The 19,480-nt window shown below is 41.0% G+C and overlaps 1 protein-coding gene across 2 annotated transcripts in view; it reads left to right on the plus strand.

Moving 5' to 3' along the window:
• The window catches only part of CADPS (calcium dependent secretion activator), a 494,336-nt gene extending 476,593 nt beyond the window's left edge, over positions 1-17,743 (plus strand). For both annotated transcript variants that reach the window (XM_077128802.1, XM_077128801.1), the window contains 2 exons: positions 13,049-13,153; positions 16,528-17,743. In XM_077128802.1, coding sequence (XP_076984917.1) covers positions 13,049-13,153; positions 16,528-16,707 — 285 coding nt within the window. In that variant the 3' untranslated portion in view covers positions 16,708-17,743. The remainder of the gene's footprint in view (positions 1-13,048; positions 13,154-16,527) is intronic.
• The last annotated feature ends 1,737 nt before the right edge of the window (positions 17,744-19,480 follow it).

Raw genomic sequence — 19,480 nt, forward strand, 5'->3', positions numbered from 1 at the left:
TCACTGAATTTGATATTAAATAGGACGTGGAATTATAAAATAATTATAAAATAAGAAATTTATTTAAGGAACCTGTGGGACTTCACAATCTCCGGAGGGTCAGAAACAGGAAAAATATAATAAAAAATGAAAGCCAATTTATTACATATGTGCTTATTACATCTCCTTTTTTCATAGAGAGTGAATCGATACAAATATTATATACTATAGAAATATAAAATGAGATTAAAGAGTAACTACTTCTTGAGTTTAATACATATAAATACTTTAGAACAGTGCCTATCACATAGTAAGTGCTCACTAAATGGTTGCTGTGGTTATTGTTACTACTAATGATTATTATTAATCTCATGATAGCACATGTTTCTCTAAGGTGGGTTACATAGATACAAATACCCTGAGAGACCATAATAGGTGATTCATGAAAAGCAGTTCTTTAGTCAAATAAGTTTGGGAAGCAGGAGACCGAACCAAGTTTAATAGACTTCTTTACTGCAGGACTTCTCAGAGCGTTTCATATGCTAACGTGACCCAATGAATCTGAATGGCCAACGGTATTCAGATGAGTGTACAGTATCCAATATGTATTCACAGACAGGTTCCTAGGCCAGGGCACATTTTTGCTAGTATCAATTTTATTTCCTTTTAAAAACTTGCAGTTAAATCCCTCTGGGTGTTGGTTTTGTCCTGTCTGCATTTATGGCATGATATGATAAAGTAGCAAACTTTCTCCCTGGAATAACCTCCAATTTTTTTCCTCCCAAACTTCAGAGACATGGTGGTGGGAGCGCCTGAGTGTGGACACCCAGGCTGTCCCTGCAGCTGGCCTTTGAGGTACACATGTTCTTTTATTTTTAAGGGTCATTGTTCTCTGTCTTCAGAACATTTACAAGGCATCCTACAACCTCAAAAACAAACTTCAGAACCACCTTGAATGCAAAGAGTGAAAGGCCCTTACTCAAAATTTCAAAACAAGTTCTTATCATAGACAAAAAGAGAAGTAGCCTATACTTGGAGCTTTCCAGTCCAAATATATGTAGCTGTTTAAATAAATAAAAGACACAAACTCCTTAGTTGGTTCGGCTGGGCTAGAAGCCCTGTGATAAGAGGTCACTGGTGTGAGTTACTATGGTAATTGAGTAGTATCAGCAATAGTTTTGCTCTCATGAGCATTAAAGCACATAATAATAGGCAAACAACAGTGGTTAAAGCAAGCAGGTAGGATTACTATGTTCTTTTGTTGGAAGTATATAATGTCTTGTAGTCAGTTTTAAAGACTTCTCAACCCCCCAATCCACCCCACCGTCACCTGCTGAGTAATTTTGTATGCTTAATCTCCTGCCCTCAACTCCAAGCTTTCTGCTAATTTGTGGCAAATGGGTATTTCTGACATTAAATAGGGCAGCAAGGAAGCTCTGACCTAGAAAACCCGCATTCTGAAGCACTGAGGAAAAAAAATATTCTTTCACCAATTCTGTTAAGACTCTTTTGAATGACGAGGGAAAAAATAGCTTTCACTGGAACGGGAGGTTGCAGCCTCCCAAGGAAGGGTTTTTGCAGAACAAGAAAAAACAGAAAGAGAAAAGAAAGAAAGAGAAACTTGCAGAGCATCCCCACTCCCAACTTCCCCCATAAAACTTGTCACTTCGCATTGCCATCCGCTACCCCAACAATAATCACTCCGTGCCTATTGCTAATTGCAAGCACAGCTGAGGCCCAGCGGGGAGCCCTTGCACAGTCTCAGGCCTTTATACGAAGCTCAATCTGTTGTATGGCACTTGTTCACACACAAAAAAACTACCAGCAAAGGCAGAAAGAGGCAGAGTCACAGGTTTCTTGTAATCCCTCCGCCTCCCCGCTGACAGCCCAGCCCTAGAAGCATTCCTGGTTTTGTCCTCCTCTTTACAAAATCTGAAGTGACCTTAAGCTACGAGCATGTCAGCTTTTGAATGTCGAGTTGCCGGCTCCTTCAGGTGCATTAAGGAGCAGGGGGGGCTACATCTGGCTTCTGCGTGTCTGTTTGCAGCACCCCTGGGGCGAGCTGTGGCTTCCTGTAACATGTAAAATATGAGTGTGAACTCAGGGTTCATGGCAAGGAACAGGAGGTCATGCCTCCATTCAGTTCTAAGTAAAGAAACTGGGAGTTTGCAGATGTTTTTCTGTATGTGTAATGACACCACCCCCTCCCCAGCCACGGAGCAACCGAGCGCCGTTTTTTGATAAAATGTGCCACAATCAGTGTGCTACTTGCAGATTTATTCATATCAATTTTTGCAATTTATATATTCAGAGACAAGATTGCTATTTCGGCAACTTTATGTTGCGTGTCGTACGTTTGCGTCTAGGGAAAGAAGTGTGGGGGTGGGGGAGCAGGGTGGGCCGAGGAAGAAAAGAAATTGAGTCGGTTCCTCCGGCCACTGGCTGAGGTGTTGTCAAGGAGACAAAGCGCCGGACAGGATGGTCTGCGACCGCCTTTTGCCCAGCGGTCACTTCCTGCCCAGGCTCGGGGCCGGGGAAATCTATTGCTAAAGGCCGTTAATGGGTTCCGTGAGGGGCAGGGTGGGGTTGAGCGTACAGTCCCCTCAGTAGACAAGGCCCCGGCCACCCAAAGAAACCCTCGAGGTCAAGGCCAGGCAAGCCCGGGTGGATCCTTGGCGCGGGCCTCCGTTGGGGCCTGGCAGGGGTCGCCCAGGCCTTCCGCTCCACCTCGCCACCCTCTAAGATGAGAAGGGAAATTACGCCTCCCATGAAGTTTCTGCTTGCAGAAATGTCTGCTCCCAACCCAAAGCCTTACACTGTATTTTCACTGAAGGGAGATATCGGTGGAGCGAACGCAGAGATTAATCCTCCTTAGCCTGGGGAATAAATGTTCCTCAGTGGGGCAGTGCTAATTGCCGAGCTCGGTGCAAAGATCAGTTTGAGGCATTTAAGAAATACATGATTTTTATTGGTATAGCTGTTCCACGTAGGAGTTATTTCTCAGCAAAGGGCAAAAGCTTTGCCTGCCTCATATTATTAGTCTAATTCCACTTAATTGTTTCCTAAAATAAGGCTTCCTGAACACACATTCCAAACCCTAATGAGGCTGCTGTGGTGGGAGTGATGCTGGATGTGGAAGCTGCTGCCCTTTTGGGCAGAAGGAACTGGGATCTAGGGGCCGTTTGATCAAAGCTGTGCTTGGAGAATCAGGGTGTGAGGGTCAGCATGGGGGCTGGGGAGGCTCTGCGAAAGCATATGAGGTGATGTGGCATGCAGTGCTTAAAAAAAAAAAGATGCACCCTATTTTGCTGTTTGGACCCAACCCCTTTACGAGAATTCTCAGTTCTCATCTCTGGGCTTCATTTAATTCTATTTCACAGATTTAGAAATGTTGGCCCTGTGGCATGTTAAAAAAAAACAAAACAAATAAATGACTGAGCAAATGCTACCAGATTTGTTCTTTGTTCTTTGCAGTCTCAAAACTCAGCCTGAAGATATCATCTCAGTCCTGGTATTAAATGAAATGCCCACATTTATCTCGTAAAGATTTTTTTTTTTTTTTTTTTTTGCTTTTTGTGAATGTGGTTGAGTGTTCCAGAAGAGAATATGTACATTGCTATTTATCTGAGCACTCTCCAGCAAAGTTTCCATTAGGGAAGTGATTTTTGTTTCCCATCGTTTTATAATAGCATTTAGTCTGGTTGGGAAAATGGTGGACGGGTGATATTTGCTTTTGAGTAGAAGTAGCTTTCACAAGTAAAAATTCACATTAGTTCCTTCTGTCTTAAAACAAATAGCTAAAAATTGATCTTTGGCTTAGTTTTCTTATTCAAAGATGGTATCTTCCAGCAATATCTTATGATTATTAGGAAAGAAAACCTTTTAGGGGCCATTCCAGCTCCTTGCCTGTGACCGTTTTGAGACATAAGGTTGGATAGGGCAGTAAAAGGGGGTTGTGACTTGTTGGGTTTCATACAGTCTGATAGATTCAGAAGCTACAAACTCGTTTCCAGTCTGGCTTTGGTTGGCTTGTATAGCTCACTGAAACTGCCAATGAGTTAGCCATACAATTAAAAAAAAACAAATAGAGGGTGTCTTCCAGGAGAGAGACCTCCATACAGCTCATGGAAGCTGAGGTTTGGATCACACTCTCCTGTCCGATTTGCATTCCGAAAGGATCCTTCAATGCCTCTTACCTCCCCTTGGATTTCCCCCAGACAGCTCATATTTATAGGGCTGATTTGAGTTAGAAGGCATTCAGCTTCAGGAGTCGTCCAAATAGGGAGTCCTCATTTTGATCATTCATTTGAAATTTTGATTCTAAAGGCTTTCTTATTTTTGGCTGGTTTTCCAGGTTTAAGGTTTAGATATTTAAAAATTGACCTGGAATAAATAACTGCTTATTTTAATAAAAGGTTATTAATAATATTTAGGCCATTTCTAAGTATGTTAAAAAAAATACTCTCCAATGCTTAACTCTATATGCACATTTCCATATAACCAGCGACAATTTACGGTCTGGCTTTTTTTTTTTTCAAATTATTATTTCTTTTGCACTCTCGCTTCCTTTTGAGAAGAAGCCAGAGGCAAAAGAGTAACTGAATAACATCTTCAGCATTAGATTGTAAATAGCTGGAGTCTTTGGAAACACCACTTTAGCAGAATGCCTGGAACTTCATCAGTTAGTCCCCAGAGGGAGTCGATTCAAGTTTAGGCAGCCTTGAAGAGCCATTGCACTCAGACAGTTTTGTAAAGACTACAATGAAATGGGTATTTAGGCATCCAAATAATTGCACATGTTTTTAAAAAAACTCATTATATAAACCCTCTGGTTTTGGTATCTGAGTTTGGCTTTGTGCTTTTAGCTATGAGTTCTGAAGCTATAACTGGGAAATTCCCATTTCTAAAAGCAGTTGTTTTGGTGGATCAAATCACGATTACAACAGCACTCAAGTATGGCAAAAAATAACATCTTTCAATGGTGTGCCCATTTTTAAAAGCATGCAGGTGCTATGTCCTTTTTCGGAAGTGCTCATTTAGCCTGCAGCAAGATTTCCAAATCCTAAGGCTTGCTATGAGCTGTGCTCAGTCAATTAGGGCTGTGCCCACCTAGTATGGACTACATGACCATGCCAGGGTTTCTTAGCCAAACTCTTGCTGAATCTTTGATCAGAGAACTAAATATAACCAGATCCCTGGCGATCCTTAGACCCTCAAGACCCATGGGGCTGTGGGATTGGTGGCTCAGGTTAACAAAGCCACAAGTACTTTGGTAGAATTATAAAGAAACCCTTTTCACATGCTCTTAAATTACTCAAATTGTAAGAGAAATACATAAGGAAAGCTTCAAATGTAAAATATTTCATTACAGTATTTCAATCAGCAATTCAAATGGGCTGTAGTTTTTTGTTCTCCTTTTTTTTTTTTCCTCCCTCTAATAATAACCAACTTTTGTCACACACAAACAGAATGAAGAACTTAGTTACATGGGTGTGGTCAAAGTATTATCTTCCACTTTGACTCCTTGCCAACACAGAAAATGTCATTTCTTTATTAAACACTCCAGGTAAGGTGCGGAAGCAAAAGTCTTTGATGTGTGGCTGTATTGAGATGGAGAAAGGGTGCTTTCCAAAGAAAAGATAAAAATCCTCCAGCATTCACTGTGCCTTTTCAGTCCAGAAATACAGGTTAGTTACCAAATGGTTACCAAATTACCTATTGCTCAGGCATTTTCAGAAGAATGGAAGCTGCTCAGACAGCTTGACCCAAGCCTGAATAGCCTGCACTTGCTTAATTTCTTATTTGTGAAGCGGGGTGGGGTTGGTGTGGCTAAGTTCCTGGCAATGTTTTTGTAAGCACGCCACATATAGTAACTCATTTAATGCCCACACAAACCTAAGTAGTTTTCATTGTTATCCCAGATTAACTGATATGAAAACTGAGGCTTACACACAAAAAAACAAAAGAGTTAAGGGATCTGTCAAGATTCAAACACAGGAGGTCTTTTTCCAGAGTCCATTCTCGCAGCCACTAGGTAGACCTGCCTCTTGGGTGTGGTCCTGAGACCTCTGAGTTCATGTTCCATCTCTTGCTAGCTGCTTGTCCACTTGACCTCTCTGAGTTCCAGTTTCCATACCTGTAAAATGAGGCTATGGATGATAATAAAGACACAGCCAGGACACTCCACACAGTTCAGCCATGAATTCCCCAGGCACTTTAGTGCTCTGCCTGCCTGGCATATGTGGCTCGAACATGCCAATTTTAAAGGAAATACATATGTAGAAATAAACTAAGATTAGAACTCAGCCCCTAGTACATTGTGCTTATCATGCAGGGATGAGGATCTATTGGACTGAGTCACAAGATTTTAATCATAGAAGATGTGTGATGATGTATGTTCGTGAGTGGTATGGTTAGATCACATGGTGTATCTTTAGCCCAAATACCGTGTTTGTTTAAGGAGCTCATTTTTATGTTATTGGGCTAAATATTACCCTCAGTTTTAGGTTGTGGGCAACATGTCTTGTTGGCAGTGTGTGTGTATGTGTATGCATGTGTGTTTTGCTAAAAGTGATCAACTACAGCATGCTTGTTATACTTCGATAACTTCTTTTAAAAAAAAAAGCAACACAGGAAGAATGGAGTTTGGCAGTAGGTTATTTTCATTGCATTTGTGACTCTTCCCAAAACTGTTTTTCTTGGAACCCCTCCTGATGACGTATTCTTTAATTTCACGAGACAAGTTTCCCTTGACGTGAAAAAGCTTTAATATTTCACTCCTCCTATTCACTGAAACTTTAAAATATGTAATTTTTCAGAACTGAAATTTTGAGCAATGCTATAACTTTCGTGTCTCCAAAACTGTGTTAGGAAAATTCTACCCATTGTGATTAATGCAACTTTTCTCACTGTATTTCTCCTTGAAAACTCAAACTGCACGTGGCGAATGCTTTCTCCCAGCAGCAGTCTCTGAGTGCCAACCTAAAGCAGAATAAGGAAAGCTCAGGTTGGGCTATAGGAAGAAGGAAAAAGATGTTGTAATACTAGCTACAAAAATGGCATCCTTCATCCCCATCCAATTTTTTCTGATTATTTCCCTTAAGAGTCCACAGTGGTTGTCTCTCATCCAAGAGTTCTTTAAGGCTATTTGTTTTTCCTTGGTATGTTCCTGAGTCTCCCCATGCTCTTCTTAGTAACTTTCTAAGCTCACAAAATGTAGAATCCTGTCAACACCAGGCCAAGCCTGGGCTCTGAAGGAGATGGGTTCAAAAACATTGTCCTAACCACACTCTTCGCCTTTGAGATGTTTATACAACTTCAGAGCTGAATAGACTTGCTGAGAAGACACCCAAGACACCTAAGAACCTGAGTTTAAAATTATTGATTGGATGCAAACAACTCATACAGATGTAGTGATGACCAATTTGAAATCTATCCCATCCCTTACTAGTTATGTGTCCAGAGCTGTATTGAACCTACCTATGCTCTTTTCTCTCATCTACAAAATGGGGTCTTTAATGGTGCCGATATCTTAGAGTACAACACAATGATTAAATTACATAAGGTTTTTAGAGTGCTTAGCATAGTGCCTGCATATTATAAGGGCTCAAGGGCTCAATGAATGAATAAATATTATTAATTGAGTGTATATATGTACGTGTGTATATATGTGTATGTATACATATGTGTATGCATATGTGTATGTGTAATCCTGTACTTGAACAGTACTTTCTTAAAAACTGTAGACTCAGAAGTCTTATGGAATGGTCTACTCTGATGGAATGTTTAGGTAAATTAAGGGATAAAGTATCCTTATGACTAGTAGATATGGAAATACAGGGAGTAGTTCTATCTCCTTTCAGCCTCTATTCTTGTTTTCATTGCTACTCATCTGTGGTGGGAGAGTTGCCCTGTGAACAAATGAACCAAAAAAGTAAGGTCTCTTTGGGGCATTAAATATACATCAAGATGAGGCTGTCAGGCATTAAGACTCTTACGGTGGTGGTTGTATTGCTGGAAGAAGTAACCACAGCAGCATTCACTGTACTGAAAGCTCTATATTGCTGACTAGGAATTTTCCAAATCTAAGGCAAAATCCATTTTCTGTGAACCCTACATTGTCCAAGATGGTTCATCTTATCTCTTGATCTCTTGCCTCCCTTCCAAGGGATAAGGCTTCCAGGGAAAAAGTGTACCCTAATGTGGAGACTCGAGAGAGAAATGAAGCATTCATCTTGATTGAAAAATTTAAGACAGAGCCAAAAATACAATGAGAAATAATATTTTAATTCAGTATTTTTAAAAATCAAAACTAGTGCAAAATCCATGATGAGCGAAATATCAAAAATGTAATTAAAGACAGCATCTGCTTCTCCACTTGCACATTCTGGCTTTACTTGCCTCACCCTAATCTTGGCCATAGTGAATCTGACCCGACGTGACAGAAGAAACATTTTATGTAAAAGTCTTTCTCTGCATGAAGTTGGCATGCTTGCAGGGCAGAATGTGTGACCTGAGTGCATCTGCATAGTAATGATCTGAGCTTTTACTAGGCATGGATCTAGAAGGTTCTTTTAGTGGTATATTGAAAGTATATCTGTTGTATGTCTGAGTGTAATAATTTGATTGAGTGCTTACTATGTGACAGCCACTTTTGCTGGGCGCTTTACAAAAACTGTCTCTTTGAATGTTCACAGTAATCCTGTGAAGTAAGAACTGTTATTACCCCAGGAGGAAACTGAGGGTTAGAGAGTTGTGGCTTGCTTGAGGTTATCTAGCTATTAAGCAGTCAACCCAGGCTGAGGTTGTAATATATCCCCACAGGGTTTGAGAAATCACTCATTATTTGCCTGAATCCTTTTAACCCATGATTCCACCCTTGCTTAATGTATAAATGTGCTTTACCTACCAAAGATGGTTTTGTGGCTGTGTGTGATGTTCTACCATTAAACAACTCTAAAGCAGAATTGCATTGCTGAGAGCTACTCATGTCTCATGTAAGATTTACACATGCAATTCCAGAGATATTCTGGACCATACAGCTTTCCCTGATAATTTGCTGTGCTTTCCACCTTGTTCTTTAGTGCCTTTTAGGTTGAGAGAGATAGAGAGAGAGAGAGAGAGAGGCAAAAGAAGGGAGAAATGGCGGTGGTGGTGGTGATGACTACAACTCAGACAACAGCTGTTGTTGCCAGAAGCTATGATGATTGCTCTACTAGCATTGTCTCATTCAATCACCCCAAAAAAGCCAATGAAAGGCTAATTAATCCCCATTTTATGATCAGGAAACTGAGTCTCGGAGAATGTAACTAATTTGCCCAAGATCATAAACCCATGTATGTTAAGGCCTGTACTCCTTACCAGCACGTTGTAGAAAGGAAGAAAGAAGAATTAAATGGCACAGTTTTAGATCAGCCTTCCAGCTCTTTTTAAATAGAACCTCCAGATCTGGGTGCAGTCTGGAGAAGTTCCCACCTTTCCAAACGCCCTATCATCCTGCAAGCCATAGCTGTGATGGGTGTCCTTTTGGGTTCCAAGTCCAAAGAAAGCTCTTACACAATTTGCCCCAGGGGGCACGTTATAAAGGCATCCAAGGTATTGATGATTTTATTCCTCTGAGGGTTTTTTTAGGATTAAAGTAACCTTATTTAGGAAGTTTTAAATTACTACACCTGAATTATGGGGAGGCAGCAAAGACTTTATGATTATACTCAAGTACTCAGTGCGTGCCTCCAGTCAGCTCTCTATTCTGAGTTTTCTGGGCTCAGAGTACATTTTACCCAAATTTCAGTGTCCAGGTGTTCAGATAGCTCTGTAAAAGGCATATCCGAACCAAAGACAAAACAGAAAGGGGAGAACTTAAAATGTTTTATTAATTTCCTCCTTTGAGGAGTCATAACAAATCTGCTGCATTAGCATCGATCTCAAATAAAGCAAACATGATTAATAAACGCTGCCGGCCCCATGAGGAAGAGCAGGGACAGCCCGGATACCCAGTGGTGTCCTGATAAATGTTTAACCCCTGCTTTTCTGGGTGGAGAAAAGCTCTGGCTTCTAGCTTTTGCTCTTTTCCACCATCTAAATATTCCCACTGTGGCTGGTTCCTAGCTATCAATGTGATAGCTCTGAGCATGGGGGTTGGGAAGAGATGCCAAGATCAGTCTCATGACCAGCACACCACTGCACCCTGTTAGGGAGGGAGATGGCAGATGACCCACTATTTGAATCCCGTGGCCGTGCTAGAGAACTACCACCTCTGGACTCACTGGCTGTGTGCCCTTGGGCAAGTCAGTTCACCTCTCTGGGCCTCCTTTTCCTCCCCTGTAAAGGATGATATGTAAGTTTCCATTCACCTCTAACATTTTAAAGTTCTAGAAGGCAGTGCCTCCTGCTTTCTCCAACATCCAAATGCCTTTAAGCACCATTCTGGAAAACCAAGTTAGTGCTGTGTTGCATCCAAAAGTGCCTCCAATTTCATCTACTGAGCATAAGGTTTGGAAAAGAGTGACTTACTCCCTTTGCCTCTTTAAATGCATAGCCAATGGGGCATCATACATTTTTTACACTTCTTTTGCTAGATGTGTGATCCAGGAGGAAAAGCATGGATGTTCCAGGGCTTTCTATTCTCATGGGGTGGGGATCTGTGAGTGTGATGCTGTGATCCATTGCCGTATGCATTTCCTACCTCCCTACCCTTTCAGCAACGGAGCAAGAGTGTTGATAGTATTCTACCTTTTAATTTATTTATTTACTTTACTATCCAAACACCATTTACAAGAATGGGAACTGCTTATATAAAATGGAGGGGGGGGTGCTGGGTTGTTTTTATTCCCCCCTGAAAGGTGGTGCATCTCTCAGCAAAGAGAAAAAGGCATGTTGCACAGGCTTGCTGGCAGTGATATAAGCCAGCGCCGGTTTGCCTGTTGTCACAGCCAAAGCAAAATGCCACCTCTGCCTAGAAGCCAGAGTGCCACATTCCTCTTTTGTGTCCCTGAGATGCACCCATCATGAAGCCATGGGCTTGTAGTTTGGGCCAGGAGGTAACCAGAGTTCCATGAAGGACATCTTCCAGCCCCAGGAGATGAGAGAGGGGGTGGGGTTTTGCCCATCTCTCAGAACAGATTATGTGAGCCCCCCGATTGCTAGTCATAGTCTAAGGCATGCCAGACGCTGTCAGTGGACATGAAATTTGAGCCCTGGGGTGAACACAAGAGAGCCCCCAGTTGTTGAGAGTAAGAAAGGGCCACAGAAATAGCCGTGACCCGGCAATATTCCTGTCCCCAGACCTCTTCTTAACAAGCCCAGATGCAGTCGCAGCAAACACTCCAGAATCCCAATGCAGGAGGTGCCAAAAATACCCCACCCCCCACCTCAACAACCACTAGCAAAAAAAAAAGGAAAGTTTCAGTAAAATATTCTCACCCCTAGAGGGGAAAACCTGTCCATGCCTGAAGCGTCTTGACCCCTGGCAAACTGCACCCTCCATGGAGCGAACTGTAAATCTCAAGAAAAGAATTCTCCCCACCGCCTGCTCCCTGGGGAGGGACAGAAGGTTCCCAGAACTGACAGTTTCAACTCCATGATCTTTAAAAGAGCAGAAGTTGGCTGTGAAGCTGCAGTGCTGCCTCGGCTGGGATAGTGTGGTCCTGCGGCTGGGCTCCAAGGACAGCCACGATTGGCTCCGATGCACAAGGAGCCTTGAATCGAAAGATTGCAAAGAGGGCTTCTGAACATGGCTGAGACTGTGTCGTTTCTTGCAAGGTGAAACTTGGCAGTTATACCTTGCAAGTAAAAAACCCAAATTAATTTTTTTTTTAAAGAAATTAAGTCAGAAACAAGGCTTTGGAAAAACTGTGAGTGTTAGGCATAAACTGATTTTGGATGATCTTTAGGTGAGAAAGGGTGGAGTTACCATCAGAAACATGTTTGTATTTATGCTTTTCAAATCCCCACTGGTGTGTGATGTGTGTGTATGCACGGCGCCCGGGTGTGTATTGGTTAGCATAAAGTATTCGTCGTCTGAATTCTCTAACCATTCTTTTTTTTTTTTTCAATTTCTCTGTGTACAGTTCATATAGATGCCCTATAAAGAAATATATAGGTCCATCCACACCTTTTCATTTTATTTGTAAATTGTTTGATATCAGCGGCAGAGCGTAATGAAACCTGGTGAAGTTTAAAAGATTAGATTTTTTTTTTCATCCTGACACTTTATAACACTGTTCATATGTCTCAGAGTGAGATTTATGAATATATGAGCAGTACTGCAAAATTATACCGCACCAGAGACTTCCTGCACCACAGGGGTGGCAGTCTAAAGTGACACAGCTTCAAGCATTTTTCACAGATAAGAAGCAAAATTTAACCCCCTTAAGGGGAAGTATGATTTCAACAGCTTGAAATGAGCTCATTTGTAGATGTTTTTTTTTTTCTCTCATCTTCCATAATTTGGGGGTGTTAAGATTAAAACAGATTGCACAGGCAATGCAAAGGGCACCTAAGCTGCCCAGAATACAATTTGGCCCTTAAAGAGAAACCTTCCTTCATTGTCTTTATCAGAAATGCCCCACTAGGATAAATGAAGGTAACTTTGCACTAAATTCGTAAAGCTCCCAGAACTGTATTTAGCAGACCCGGTCTGGGTTTTTCAGAAGGTAAGTGGCAAGCAACATTAACCAGTTCAGTGGAGAAGCCCCCAGCTCTCTGGGCACCAGATACAATGGCTTTAGGAAATAAAGAGTGGCCTGAATCTCAACTGAGTAAAGCCCCCTACTTAGAAGGGGTATCCAGAGAGCCAAACGGTGGTCACTGAATTGGCTATATAGGAAATAGCTATGGTCGAAGAGTTCTGTTTAATGCCCAAAGTCCAAACCCATCTCTTTTAGGCTGACCCAGTACCTCGTGATTTTGTGGAAATTGGCATTCACAGTCACTCTGCTCTCAAACTCTCTTTAACCACTGTGTTTCCTCTTGGAACAGAGAAGTGTGCTTAAGTGTGTGGCCTGTTCCCTCTCTGCTCTGGGAGCTCTCCACGATGTGCTGGCTGGAGGACTTTTGTCTCTTTTTTCAGCAATGGTACAACAGCTCCATGAACGTGATTTGCACCTGGCTGACGGACCGGATGGACTTACAGCTTCACATATATCAGCTGAAAACTCTTATTAGGATGGTAAAGGTAAAAGAAAACATCAATATCCTTCTTTGTATATAGCTTACTAAAATATATTGTATTAGCAAACTGCAGAACCTCCCTAATGCAAAGAATATTCACCACAGACAAAACCAACTGATTTCTAAAAAATGTATCTCCTTACAAGAAAAACCTATGACATCACGTTAGGAGGCACAGTTCATTTATCACATAGCTATCAAGGAAAATTTTAATAAAAAGGAGTTTGGACTCTTCATCCGTGCTAGAAAACTACGTTATACATTTGCTGCGCAAAAACAACTGCAGGGGGCATCGTCCCATTTGTGTTAGACTTTCCAAAACGGACTGTAGGTATCACTATGCTAATCATATCAATTACCAATTTCATTTTGGTTTAATTAAATAAAATATTGCCACGATTAATTTAATAGAAATATTTACCTCCAGCTATTTTTAAACAGGACCTGTGATCATTATTGGAATGCAAATCAATATTGTTCTCATAGTTAATTGAAGTAGTTTCTCTTACAATGCGTGCATACAATCAAATGTAAAGGATCACAAAGGTGAGATAACATACCCTGAAAGTAGCTTTTTTCCCTGTTCTTGTGTGTGCGCCTTGGACTAATGATAATTATTTCAGCGTGAAATCTCAGTGGTTTACATGAAATAATAAGATCACAGAAGGGGGTAAATACGGTTTTGATCATTTCAGTTTCCATTTGCTGCTTCACCATAGAGGGTTTTTAAACATTCGTATGCAAAAAAAAAAAAAAATCTCATTCAAAGCGCAGAACCTCCTTTAAAATATTTAAACAATAAAACGTAGCTGAATCTTTATGTCTCAGCAGTTTGTCAAAAGTCTGCCCCTCCCCCCGACCTCCCCCATTTCTTAGACGCACTCACCCCCCCCCACCTCCCGTTTCTTAGTCTCTCTCGGATTAGCACGGTTTCACTGAAGGTGCTCCTCTACCCCAGTGCTGACTTAAAAAACCAATTACCGTTTGGTTGTGTGTAATTAAGGAGAATTATCATCATCTGCATTTGATCTCACAAAGAGTCAGCCCAGGGAAGGTTAGCCATGCACCACAGCTCTTTAAAAAAATAAATATATGTACTTGGACTATGTATCCAGCTTAATTTTCATATGTGTTACTTCAGTTCCTTAAAGCAGGCTCACTGGCCATTGCCCAATCACTTAAATTCCATTTTCTGGGTATAAACACTGTTTGAGGGAGATTTTCTGTTTGACCTGGATTGGAGGGACATGGAAAGAAGACGTAGCTTTAATATTTAAAAATCTTCTCATTATTGATATTTTCAGATCTATGTTGGGAATTCTGGAATTTCCAATATTTTATTCAGAAAAAGATATATCAGAGCGAAGATCTGATCTTATCCTTCTGCCAAACACACACACACACACACACACACACACACACACACACAGCACAGGGAAGGGAGGGCAGTCCATAGATGTATCATTGCCAAAGAAGCCCCTCTACTTTTGCCGAAAGTGGGCCCCACTTACACGGTGCCAGAACACAGAGGTATGAAGCAGAGCTCACCAACTGTTTATCAAGCACATTACCCAGAGACCTCCCTTCTCCATGACAGACTACCAGGGACAATTGGCTCTCTTTCCTGCCTCAGCAGCCATTCCGTTATTCATTCATTCATTCTTCAGCAAGCATTTATTCATTCATCCAACGCTGGATAAATATTCATTGAGCCCCTACTTGCATATTACATGTTGGAGCTTTCAAGAACAGTGTGGTCCCTGCCCTTAAGGTATTTAGAGTCTAGTCGGGAAATACACAACACTGGAATTTGATAAAGGAGAGACTGCTCCGGCACTTTCGATTTTTCTTTTTCCCACCGTGTTCTAGTAACAATTATGTTTCTCTAAGTGTTAACATGACAAGTGATTGGAAAGTTAAAAAAAAAATCGAGTTATTCAACTGGCTATCTGGTCCACATTTAGCCTAGCAGTCTACTCAGCCTCCTAATTTCCTCCTCAAGGTGAAAAAACACTTGCAATAGCTACGTAGTCTTCTCCTCCTAGGAGTTTTATAGATAGGGAGAGAGAGAGTTGCAACTTCAACTATAAATTAGAATGACCTCGTAATTTATTGCCTAAACAAAGTTACTTTTAAGAGTGAAAGATGAAGTTACTAATATCATGCTGGGCCGACAGGCATAAACCAACAAACGGGGCATGTGTTCATCTTATCTATAATCTTATATTCTCGTATTTCACAGAGCCAAACTGCATTCACTGGTTAATTCTGCAGTGACTACAACATCTGCCCTTCAAGAGGGGTTGACAGTGTGATTGCTGGCACTATGACCACATTAGGTAGAATATTAAAGATATAAATCATAATGGGAGTGTTGCTGAAGTATGTGAGCATCCCTTCTCTTGGCCCTTTAGCGAGTTGCCTGTATCAATAGGAAAAACAAATGGCAGAATCAGTATCTGAAATGATATGCAGTGTGATGAGAAGAGTTGTAGTTAGAGAGAGACCTTTTACAAAAAAACATTTTTTTTAAGTAGACAACAGCCAGATGCTTCTGGTCATGTTCAATTAACACTAAGGGATTTCTAGACAAACAGTCCCTAGGATACCTAAGGAAATCCGAGAGAAATCGCCTGGAGGAACAAAGAATTTGTGGTACGGTAACACCAAACCATTGTTCTTGAAAAAGAGCCAAATTTCGTCCTTGAGATCAGGAAGTTGTGAAACGAAGAGATACAATGCTTTCCCAAAAAGATGAGAAATGAGTCACATGCCGGCAACATATTGATGAGGCATTAACACGCCATCTTCCCCATAATTGTGGCTGCCCGTAATGGGTTTCATATACCAACATGCATATGTCTGTCTTGTGAACGAGACAGAGGGATATGGCTCTTGCAGCTATGAGCCTCGAAAATACTAAAGACCAGACTGCTTTAGAAATCGCAAAATACCATAATCACTTAATCCATTATTTAAATGTTATAGCCCCTTACGCTGTCTATCAAATTAGATTACACTAACCTAAGAGAGAGAACCAGAGTCCCCCTCCGCCGCAAAAAAAAAAAAAAAAAAAAAGAACCAAAACAATTATGGAACATTTCCTTCGTGGAACAGAGTAAACACGAGCTTATGTTCTTTGCTTTGTCTCATCTAATACAGTTTATCCTGTCACAATTTCTCAATTTCTGTCATCCAACGCATCTCAATTTTCAGTACAAGTGAAATCCGAGCCTGGTGGCTTTTTTATTTGACAATGCATAAAGTGTGGCACGTGGCTGAAGGTCAGTGCTCTCACTCCCACACGGGCTTTGCCTCCTTCCCCTCCCTGTCACAGAGGTGACATCCCCCTCATCGCTGTGTCTTTTCCCTCCTTAGAAAACCTATAGAGATTTCCGATTGCAAGGGGTCCTGGACTCAACCTTAAACAGCAAGACGTATGAGAATATCCGGAACCGTCTTACAGTGGAGGAAGCCACGGCCTCAGTGAGCGAGGGCGGCGGCCTGCAGGGGATCAGCATGAAGGACAGCGACGAGGAAGATGAAGAAGATGACTAGACAGTTGGTCCCAGAGTCCGTGGGTGCCCTGTAAACCAATGCATGTCCTTAGTCTGTTAGTTAACCCCACTAGGGAACTTTCTGTCAACTCCCATGCCCATGAGATGTTTCCCAATACAAATGCCATGTTAGCTATGTGGTACCAAGATTAGCAAATGACCTTCGGATCCACTGATTACCTGATTTCATGTCTATATGTTTACAAGCAATAGGGAGCACCATTCTTTAAATAATGTTCATGGAGAATAATAGTCCAACTGCTAGGCGTGTCCCTGTTTATAAGCAAAGTTAAATGATGCTTCATATATGTACTGTGTATGCATTGATGGTAAATGGAGATGAGGGCAAGTACACCAAGTACTTTCACTTCTTTGTTTTACGTATGTGGATGCCAATTATTTAAATGAGTACATAAATACATTAAGTTAATTAAGACACATAGATCTGCTTTGATTTTTGAAAAACAAAAGGCAAGTCTCCAACAACCAACTTTTAGTTCTTTCTGGATTCCCCTAAAGCTAAAAAATGAACCCCTTGTGTCCTTGTTAACCCGTCCTTTCATTTATCCATATAGTCAGAAAGGATGGCTACATACCAATGGAGTGATCCTCTTAATTGCCACGGCAAGGGCGTTCCTATGATGACTTAACATCAAGCACAGTTTGGAGCAACTCTCTTCTGTCAAAGTTTATCCTACTAAATGTTACCTTTTGCTTTTAAGTTTCAATAACTGTGTATGTAAAAAAAAAAAAACCTGAATATTTACATTACAATCCTAGACTATAAATGTGTTTATAATAAGATACGGATATTTCCTTCAGTAGATTGTAACCACAATTTAAATTATTTTGTTCCACAATGTTTTTTATATCTGTCATGTACATTGCATTTTGATCCGTAACTGCATGACCCCGGGGTCCTCTGCAGAGCTGTTTCTTTCCATGTAAAGTAGTGGATCCATCTTGCTTTTGCCTTATATAAAGCCTACAGTTATGAAAGTGTGGAAAACTGTGGCTTCTCAATAAACAAATATTCAGACATCCTAAGAATACTTTTTTGAGTCGTTTTTCCCTATGTCTCTTTTGAAAGCCAGAACTGAGACACGGAAGCAGGAAGAGATGGGATAGAAGAGGGAAGAAGTGATTTTCTCAGAATGTTCCTAAAACTATTGGAGTGGGTAGTTTTCCAATGCCTGTGGTTCTCTGTGAGAGAGAGCCTAAAATTCTGTTAATTCAGACTCCACTAATTCAGAATCTGTGGGCATTTGGACATGTTGGGCAGATTACGCTTGCATTATAGGATAAATAAGGGTTTGCTAAGCAAGTGAGTAGTGTAAACGAGAGAAATGTTTCTCCTGTATGGAGGGAAGGCCAACAAACTGTTTTTAAGCACCACTTTAACAGCAGTGTTTGCATTCAAACAAAGTGTGTGCCAATTATATATGATTCTTATATATTTGTTAAAACATTTTACAAGATTCTCTAAGCTATGGCGCACTCTTCTCACTCCCCAGTTCCTGTCAGCAATACAATCACCTAGGTTTGAAAGAACTCAAACATTTTTATTCTTTTTTTCTTTCTTGTCTGGGTCACTAAATCATGCTGACCTTTCCTTGGGGGATGAGTGAAGTTTTAGGGAAATGGCTACCTTTCCAATGGGGTCAGGGAGAACAGTCCCCAGTGGCTCTCTACAGTTCAGTCCTTTCAGATGGCACATCTCTTTTAATTGTTGAGGTCTGCAGATACAAGCCAACAGTACTTCCTGACCTAAGTGGGTTTATAAGACTAGCTCCCATTTATTGAGCAACTATTCTATGCCAGCCATTTTGCACGTATTACCTCATTTAAATGTCATAACTATAAGAGGAGAGGTCAAGATGCTTAAGTTAACTTGCCCAGTGGTTACACAACTCGATGCAGAAACATTAATTCAGAGATAGCAGGATAGTACTGGTAAGACAAATGGTGACCATAGATCATTCAGGTGTGAACAAAAACTTTTCCCAGCAGTACAGTTAAGTAAGAGTGACAAAGCCAGGATTCTTTTTTAAAAAGTCTGTTTTTGTGATATATTTCGTTGCAAAACTAAATCATATTTCTTGCAGCGATTACAAACATTCAAAATGTGCAAAGTAAAGAGGAGCATCTGCCCAGTGTATAGGAGTTAGTAAAAAGGAGGAAATGCTCAGGGGCCATGGAGGAGAGCTAAGTGAGGAGATTAGGTAACTAAGCAAAGGGCACGGTCCACAAGGCATAAAGAGCAAGCCAGAAAGGACTATCTCCAAAACTTAGGTTAAAATAAATAAACAAATAAGATTGCTTTAAAAGGAGACTTCACTACAGCCTAGCACCGAGGAGCCTAAGAAGCAGAATCCCCCACTGTGGCAATCCTGGAGTGGGAAAGGAAATGACCTCAGAAGACAGAAAGAACCGCCCAAGTTTAAGCCTGAGGTTATCTTTGCCACAAACTCAAAACCGAGAGAGATAGCTTTGGTAACTTGAGCTTCCTTTTTTATTTTCTTGGGCTGGTATCTTGCGTTTTCTCGTTTTCCTTTTGAAAAGTCTAATTAAAACATGCAAATATTTTAAATACATAAATATTTGATTAAAATAATCAAGTGGAAAAGTGCACAGGTTCTAAGCATACCACTCACTGATCTATCACAAAGTAAACAGACTCACGGCACACCCTCAGGTCGAGAAAGAGAGCCTAACCGACGCACCCAGGCATACCCCATGCCTGTGTCCCTTCCCAATCACTACCCCTCCTTACT

Source organism: Tamandua tetradactyla, chromosome 15 (assembly GCF_023851605.1).
Source record: "Tamandua tetradactyla isolate mTamTet1 chromosome 15, mTamTet1.pri, whole genome shotgun sequence".
Classification (NCBI taxonomy): domain Eukaryota; kingdom Metazoa; phylum Chordata; class Mammalia; order Pilosa; family Myrmecophagidae; genus Tamandua; species Tamandua tetradactyla.